The 8,664-nt window shown below is 35.2% G+C and overlaps 2 protein-coding genes across 2 annotated transcripts; one reads left to right on the plus strand and one right to left on the minus strand.

The window, feature by feature from the left end:
* Positions 1 to 663: 663 nt before the first annotated feature.
* Positions 664 to 2,253, minus strand: LOC134674136 (uncharacterized). Its single transcript, XM_063532192.1, has 3 exons — positions 1,510 to 2,253; positions 1,163 to 1,254; positions 664 to 856 (listed from the first exon to the last, which is right to left on the minus strand). Exons 1-3 carry the CDS (start codon positions 2,251 to 2,253, stop codon positions 664 to 666), a joined length of 1,029 nt encoding a protein of 342 aa, XP_063388262.1.
* Positions 2,254 to 2,982: 729 nt separating this feature from the next.
* Positions 2,983 to 5,824, plus strand: LOC134674137 (uncharacterized). The gene is made up of 5 exons (XM_063532194.1): positions 2,983 to 3,004; positions 3,108 to 3,167; positions 3,254 to 4,136; positions 4,478 to 4,668; positions 5,661 to 5,824. Exons 1-5 carry the CDS (start codon positions 2,983 to 2,985, stop codon positions 5,822 to 5,824), a joined length of 1,320 nt encoding a protein of 439 aa, XP_063388264.1.
* Positions 5,825 to 8,664: the final 2,840 nt, after the last annotated feature.

The raw sequence follows: 8,664 nt of genomic DNA on the forward strand, positions 1-8,664 counted from the left end.
ACTATGCGTCGTTAAAGAGTTCCGTTCTGATCATCATCAGCAGTTACACGTACTTCATCAAATGTCACTTTTTGGGTGTATATGCTTGATTTGTTGATAAAAACCCAAAACTCACTATATGTATGCCTTTAAGATTTGAGGAGTTCCCTCGATTCCTCATGGATCCCATCATCAGAACTGGGTTTTGACAAAAACGGGACCAATCTGTATGCATATACATTCAATCAAAAAAAGAATTTTCAAAATCGATCTAGTAATGACGGAGATATGGAGTAACAAACATAAAAAAAAATAAAAAAAAACATACAACCGAATTGATAACCTCCTTCTTTGAGATTTGGAAGTCGGTTAAAAACATACAACCGAATTGATAACCTCCTCCTTTGGGATTTGGAAGTCGGTTAAAAAACCGGGCAAGTGCGAGTCGTACTCGCGCACGAAGGGCTCCGTACCATAATGCAAAAAAAAAAATGGTCACCCATCCAAGTACTGACCACTCCCGACGTTGCTTAACTTTGGTCAAAAATCACGTTTGTTGTATGGGAGCCCCATTTAAATCTTTATTTTATTCTGTTTGTAGTATTTGTTGTTATAGCGGCAACAGAAATACATCATCTGTGAAAATTTAGGGTCCCGTTTTACCCTTTGGGTACGGAACCCTAACTAGGGTTCTTCGGTGCTGTCTGACTTACCAAGGCACCCCTCATCGCAGCGTACGACCGCGCAGGTAGTCTCCACATCAACTACAGCCAAGTAGAACCTTTGACACACCACGCTCAGACAGCAAAATAGCGACACGGTCTTCAATGTCCATATAAAAGTTACCAGCAGACTAATGAAAGAGACAGTCTGAAACAAACAACAATATTCATATACAAGATGGAACATAATTAGGGACACTGGATTTGGGCACTTCTTGTACCTCTTTCGGTCCTAGAGTATCTTATCTTGAGTGTAAGAGAAAGTATATTAAAAAAAAAAAACATAGCCACAACCGAATACAGAACCTCCTCCTTCTATGAAATGGAAGTCGGTTAATAAAGAATTTAATAAAGTCATCCACAAGTACGGGACTTTTTGATACGCTCCATTATTTCAGAAATCCCACGCAGTAACAATTTTGAACCCATAACATGTTAAATAGGTACTAAAAATTTTTACTTGGGCATTCTCTGCATGGGTTTCGCCGATATCTATGAATAATTGGATGTAGAGTAGAGGATGTCCAAAACCTTCCACCAACAGCAACAATATCTGAAAATAAAATTGTGTATATTCAAAATAACAAAATGTGTAACTATTAGGGGTGCCGCACAGATGCTTTAACATCTTAATTAGACGTCAGGAATGAAAGATGAAAGATTTGAATCGAAAAACTAACAATTTAGTCAAGTGATGCTCGTTGTTTTTACATTTTTTTTGCCCGTTGATGAGCAATTGAGAAGAAAAATTTTTCTGGATATAATTTTATTGACATAAAATTCAGTAGGTAATTAAAAAGGTACTCACCGACATCCCGAAAACACTGGGGCATAGCTTAAAAGCTCCAATGATGTCTGAATAAGCGCTCAAAAGTCCTCTTTCTTTATAACTGACATCCGCTAAGTATTTGACAAGCTGTTTGTGGTTCGTCGTCGAACAAGTTTTCAGAAATTCATTCAATTCATTTTTCCAAAGTATTAGCTCATATTCCAAAAACATTACTATCCGTATAGTGACAATAACATTCACGTCAAAGTAGAATAAAACTAAGTCATAAAAAAGATGCTCTACTCGGTATATGTTAAAGACTGTATAACTTAAATTGTATGAGAAATAGAAAAGGAATACACCAACAACAAAGATCCAGTTGCTCTTTTGAAATCTTTTCAAACCATTTTTAGTATGGAGTATTCTATAAGCATTCTGCATTTTAATAATGAGTTGCACATATTTTTCTGTTTGGATTATGTTCATGGCGTATAGTAATAGACTATATACAATGTAAAATGCTGCATCGGTACAAAAAACAAAATTTACCACATTGGTTACTTCATCGTTGCCAGGAATGTAACTGTTAATAGATACATAGCTTACATTTGCAAGGATCATTATAAAAACACCCAATGTACAAAGCAGATTTTCTAGAATGCCGTTTGGAGCGATATGTGTTTGTGTAATCCGGAATTTCGGTTGGCAGTAGAGGTATTCCAGAATGTTCAAAGGTAAAAGCATCATTTGGAAGTCTCTATCAATTTCGTTATCAAGTAACATTTTTATTGGACTGATTTTTCCGCAGTGTACGTGTTATTGCTGATTTCTAAAATATTTTAGTCTAAATAGATATCGTGAGGCTGGCACCTAGAGCAAGCCCTCAGAAACAACTTGAATTTAAAAGACAAAACAATATTTCGAATCGACAAATAAACAACGTAGTAATTTAAAAATTGATGTTTATCAACTATTGTAATGATAATTTCCAATAACCTGATCCGAAAATGATTAATTTTACATCGAACATACTTGCAATGACTTTTAATATAATTGAATTCCAAGGTTAAAGGGGCAATCGAAAGTAATAGAAGACTATAATTTAATTGCTTGTTTAAATTAAATATTAATAAAAAGTGTCCCTGGACGTAATCATCAAGTAAAGAAAGATAGTAATGCAACATACTATCAGGCTTTAATATTATTTTTAAAAGACTAAATAGAGGACATCTTATTTGGCTCATATCATATACATGATATACATGTATGTCAGTAAAGGTAGCACTAAAAATACCGTATCTAGAGTGGAAGTTTTGAATTATATGTTGATAATAATACACTCATACCAAGTTTACCCTAATACAAGTAGATATAATGAGTTTAATGATTCATCACTGTCCAAATACAAGTCATCCAAACTTAAGTATAAGAATTATCATAGCATAAAAATATAAATACCAAGCATTGCCTGTAACACGAGCAAATTAAATCATATTTTATACTCCTTAAATCATGAAACTGGCTATGGCTGTAGGTGATAATTACTTGCCACTCATCAAACAAAATCGAACGTTTAAAGAACATCTTTCTTTTTAGTCAACAATTAAGTGTGCAACTTTACTGCTTTTCATCGCGAGTACTTGGCTTATTTTTCACATTTAATCTAATACTACTTCTTAATGGCGTAGGACTTATTAGTATGAAATCAATCCATTAGGCTGCCTTATAATATTTCACACCGGTTTCGTGTAAAAGCTAAGTGACTTCTCACAATTAATTAATATTACTCCCCTAAGTAACATGGATACCTTCTTGGATATGGTTAGACCACTTTACGTTCTTAGTTCTATTTTTTGCATCCGCAAGTACTCCGTTCGTGATGGAATTGTTGCAACCATTAGCCGCAAGGAAATGCTTATCACAATAAGCGCAAATTGTATTTTGGTTTATTTGTTCTCTTCTACTTTCCGAAGCACAGAATTAGAGGAGATTTCCCTCAAACTATTTTATCTTGTGATATATGGCCAACATGTGTTTTCTTTCGTCATCATAAGTTGTCATAACATGAGATTGAGTAAGGTGTTTGTGGAATTAATCAAAATACTTCAGGAAATTTATAATTTTGAAAGAAGTCAGCTGTCGTCTAAAGCGGTAAAAAGAAAGTTGATGATTGCTTGTGGAATTCTGATATATTTATATATTGAGGTCACCATTCCAAAAATCGTGTTAGATCCATACTGGAATTGGTACAGATGCTTGTTTCTAGGTCTCAGCATCATCGTCGACTTTGAAATGGTTTTCATAATCTTTGTAATCAGATTTTTGGCTTTAAAATTCAAAACATGGTCTAAAGTTATGATTAAATATTCCTCTGACCAAAAAAATTACAATTGTCAGACTAACTTTATGAACATAGACAGTCCAATACAAGAAATAAGAAATACAAGTTCAAGGAGGAAATATGAAACTGAGAATTTAACTGAACGTAGACAAGACAGCGCCATAGAAGTATACGAAGAGTTTGATGTCGACAACAGAGATGAAGCAAAGAAACTGTTTGAAGTTTATGACCAATTAGTAAATAGTACTAATCTGATGAAATCTGCGTTTCAATTCACTGTACGTGATCTGCTTGTTACTTTTAGCAGTGTGTTTGTTTTTCCTATGTTTAAATTTTAAATAATTTCTATATTTTTCAGATATTCTTTCACGCATTCACACTTTTCACACAATCATTAGTGTACATCGCTGTGCTCATTATGTGGGCCAAATCTACTGCAGTAAGTACCATTCATTATAAATTGCATCTACATGTATCAGTTTACTGCCTTAAAGCTTTTAAAGTGCTTTAACACAAGTAGGTAGTTTATAAAAGTGTATATTTATGATTAAGTTTATATGTCGTAGATTTAAAAAAAAACTGGGGACATGATACACTTATACAGACGTAACTATGAGATCTTTCTAATAGCTTGATAGTTGATAATATATTTTTTTTATGAATTAGCATTTTATTCCCTCAGTTAAACACGAAAACAAGGAGCGGCGTGTTAATCAGCCACTCCGCCGGCATTGTCGCATGGATTGCAAAGGCGTTGTTTATACAGGCGTTTGTGGGGTATGAGATGGAGTGCCTATACACAGGCGTGCGAGCTTCGCGTACGGCGGCCTGTGTTCTTGTGGGTCGTCGACATGATTGTGAGTTTATTTTTATGAATCAGGCAGCAAACGAGCTGCTTAATTTTGAATCCTTTTCGTAGACACATTGCTCTTTATCTACAGATTCTCTTGTCATTTCCTACTACTTGGTAGAAGTGTGTATATGTACATAGATCTCCGACCATGGCATTAAAATTTTAAGCCATCAGGTGCTACAAAAATGAGTTCACGAAATAAAGACCTAAATCATAATATAGGTCAAAATTTGTATAAGTAGATACAGTCAAATGAAAAATATGGGTGCACAAATCATCTCAAAAATATGTCCCATAGCTCTTAATGTCAGCGAATTAAGAACTATAGGACATATTTTTGAGTAATTTGTCTACACCCATATTTTTACACTTGACTGTACCTACCTACACATTTTTCGTTTATTTATTTTTTTCGTTTTCGTATCTTTATGTTTTTAAATTGATTGGTGTTTTAAATGACTTACTAGCGAAAAAAAGGCTTTGAAGGCAGTTTATTTTACGAAGTCCACAGAGCCGCATAACCTTAACTCATACTAATGGCTCCTCTACACGATGGGCCAACGCCGGCCACTCCAAGGGACGCATTTAAGTATGCGTTAGAGGGAGCAAGTGATATTGCTATCTCATTCTACCGCATGGCTGCGTCCCTTGGAGCGGCCGGCGTTGGCCCATCGTGTAGAGGAGACACTGAGAGAAAAGTACAACAAAAATACACTTAGAATTACAAAAATAAACTTAATCCGGGGACAAGGAGAGTTAACTAATAGGAACAAATTGACTTTTGCAATTTCTATTATCTGTTTGTTGAAATTATATTTGGGATTACTGAGCTGTTTGTAGAAATAAATAAACTTTACAGAAATAGTGAAACGTCCATAATTATTACTAAAACTTCATTTCTTCCCCCAGTACAGAACTGTTTTTTAATTCCTGGTGATGATTTTTCTCTCAGTGGACATAAAAGTTTTTAACACATATGCCTCTTTTATTTTGCAGTGGCGACGACCCGATCAGCCAAGAACGCTCTGCGACTGTCCAGTAGTAGACCGTGCCGCTTCAAGGCCGTCGGCGCGCTGCCCGTCGACGCTGCGTTACCGCTGCGACTCGCTGCGCTGGTCGGCTCCTACACGGTCGTCTTGTTGCAATTCGCGCTGCCATAAGCAATGCTCGACGTTTGCGTGTTCTGTTTTTATTTATTTATTTATATAAGCCTATACGGTGTCCCACTGCTGGGCAAAGGCCTCCCCCCTTGATTTCCATTCGTCTCGATTTTGGGCAATCTCCGGCCAGTCGTTAAGGTATGCGTCCAGGTCGTCCCGCCATCTTCTGTTTTTACAAGCTTTTATTTACTTTCACCTGGCCGTTGTCTGTGTGTAATCAAATTTTGCAAGTTAAATTTGACCCACTTCCCGGTTTCCGATTGAGCTGAAATTTTGCATACATACGTAATTCGGGTGACAATGCAATATTATGGTGTCATCGAGCTGATCTGATGATGGAGACAGGAGGTGGCCATAGGAACTCTGTGATAAAACAACGAAACCTAATTGTGTTTGGGGTTCTTAGAATTGTCTCGATGAGTTATAGTTGCCTGTGGAAAAAAAAGTACAGTCGGCGACAAAAGCTTGTACCAAAAATGTAATTTTTGCCAACATTTTATTAATTTTACTATAAAAATATACTGGGGTTATATGATGGTTTTGTATTGATTTAAACTAACACGATTTTCACTGTTTATCAACAGCTCAAGAAGATGAAACGATTGTATGTAATGTACATTTAACCTAAGATACTTATTGTACCATTTTTCTGCAAATAAATTATTTATATTTCTATTTCTCATACTTTTATAACACGGGACTTAATTAATTTTTGGTTGTGTATGGTTTTATTGGTTATGTCAATAAAAATAATCACGTGTGATAATCTGTTTTATTTTTGGAATCATGTACCTAAGTTCAAACATTTCAACGATCAAGTACATTAAATAATTAGTTTATTTACATACAATATACAGTGTGTTTTTTTTAAGTGGGACAGTATGGGGAAATCCCAAAGTATAAGAGATACAGGGAAACTGTCTTAGGAAATATTAGGTACTTTTTTGTGAAAAAAAAAATGGTATAGTCAAAATTTTGGTCAAGTGTGAGTTGTCCCTAAAAATGATTAATTTTTATGAAATTTTTTTTTGACGCACATCTACTCAGTTTCATGAGGGGATCATTTTATTGTATGGGAAGAAAAAAATCGGGACAGCAGAAGTTAGTCAAATTTAAGAAAATCGTTTTCATTTTTACAACCCGTGTAAATTGAAAACCACTGCCCACTGCAAGGTTTTTATTTAAAAAATATTGCCTATTCCAGTTTTACATTTGAATTTGGAACACTTTATTTGGTTTAAAAAGGATTAAAATACTTTAAGATATTCTTACGCGAGCCTTACCTTACAAATCTAATTTAAAAAAAAAAACAAATTTTAAATTTGGAACTTCTTGAAACAAACAGTATTTTACTTGATATTTCATTGTTTAAAGTTAACATTATGTTAAGTTTTCGTCATGGAATTACCAAACTCGCATAAAGTAGATTTAATTGAAGCGTATTTTGTAAATTATCGTAGCTCTGTGAATGCGTTACAGTGGTATCGGGAACGTTATCCGGACCGCGATCAACCGGACCGCAAAATTTTTGACAAACTGGTGAAAAATTTAAGAAAGGGAGGCTGTTTTAAATTAAAACGGAAGAGACGAGCCACAGTAATAAATGAATTTACAACTATCGCAATCTTAGGATATTTTGAAGCCTACCCAAAAGCCTCATTGAGGGAAGCTGCTAACACTATCGGTGTGCATAAATCTACAGTACGAAAGGTATTGAAGGCTTACAAGTACAAGTGTTACATAGAAGGTCATCTTGTACAAGCATTGCTTCCAGGAGACACTGACCGGAGATTAGCATTTTGCCAGTGGTTTGTAGCATGCTCGATTAGAAACCCGTCTTTTCCAAGCCGGATTATTTGGACAGATGAATGCAATTTTTCAAACAATGGCATGTACAATAGAAAAAATAATCATTTTTGGGCACGTACAAACCCCTTCCGAACTACGGCAACCCATAACCAGGTCCGCTTTTCCTTTAATTGTTGGTGTGCAATATGAGATAATAAAATCTTTGCCATTAAAATGTACCATGGAACATTGAATAGTCAAAAATATCAGGAAATATTAAACATGGCTGTGGATTTAGTAGATATGGCAATTCCATTAAATAATTTGAATAATATCATCTACCAACAAGACGGCGCCCCTGCCCACAATAGTATCGCTACGAAACAGTTTTTAAATGAACATTTTCTTGATCGCTGGATGGGCACAAATGGCCCTATTAAATGGCCACCACGTTCACCCGATTTAACACCGTTGGATTTTTTCATTTGGGGGTACCTTAAAGGTCGAATTTATGCAGATACTTACAACTCGGTACAAGAGTTAAAAGACGCAGTGCATTATCATTTGAACAACATACATCACAACGCCTTGTCTAAAGCTACCAGAGGTGTTCTGAAACGCGCTCGTGCCTGCATTCGACAAGAGGGAGGCCACTTTGAACATTTACTTTAATGTAAAATTATTTTATTAAATTTACCTAACTTCTGCTGTCCCGATTTTTTTCTTCCCATACAATAAAATGATCCCCTCATGAAACTGAGTAGATGTGCGTCAAAAAAAAAATTCATCAAAATTAATCATTTTTAGGGACAACTCACACTTGACCAAAATTTTGACTATACCAATTTTTTTTTCACAAAAAAGTACCTAATGTTTCCTAAGACAGTTTCCCTGTATCTCTTATACTTTAGGATTTCCCCATACTGTCCCACTTAAAAAAAACACACTGTATATTAAATAATTAACACTTTCAGTTTAGCAGGTGACATGACAGTGGTATGATATTAAAAAAACAACGGGGTGAAGTGAAAACTCAACGACATTGTAACTCA

Source organism: Cydia fagiglandana, chromosome 19, assembly GCF_963556715.1.
Source record: "Cydia fagiglandana chromosome 19, ilCydFagi1.1, whole genome shotgun sequence".
Taxonomy (NCBI): Eukaryota; Metazoa; Arthropoda; class Insecta; order Lepidoptera; family Tortricidae; genus Cydia; species Cydia fagiglandana.

Bases quoted from the DNA above. Each gene is read 5' to 3' on its own strand.
- LOC134674136 (XM_063532192.1), bottom strand. From the start codon at position 2,253: ATGTTACTTGATAACGAAATTGATAGAGACTTCCAAATGATGCTTTTA. The intron at 1,255-1,509 runs GTGAGTACCTTT...TTTTATTTTCAG, and splicing joins CCAGTGTTTTCGGGATGTCG to ATATTGTTGCTGTTGGTGGA. The intron at 857-1,162 runs AGTAAAAATTTT...ATATTGTTGTTT, and splicing joins ACCCATGCAGAGAATGCCCA to GTTTCAGACTGTCTCTTTCA.
- LOC134674137 (XM_063532194.1), top strand. From the start codon at position 2,983: ATGAAACTGGCTATGGCTGTAG. The intron at 4,137-4,477 runs GTTTAAATTTTA...TTTATGAATTAG, and splicing joins AGTGTGTTTGTTTTTCCTAT to CATTTTATTCCCTCAGTTAA. The intron at 4,669-5,660 runs GTGAGTTTATTT...TTTATTTTGCAG, and splicing joins TGTGGGTCGTCGACATGATT to TGGCGACGACCCGATCAGCC.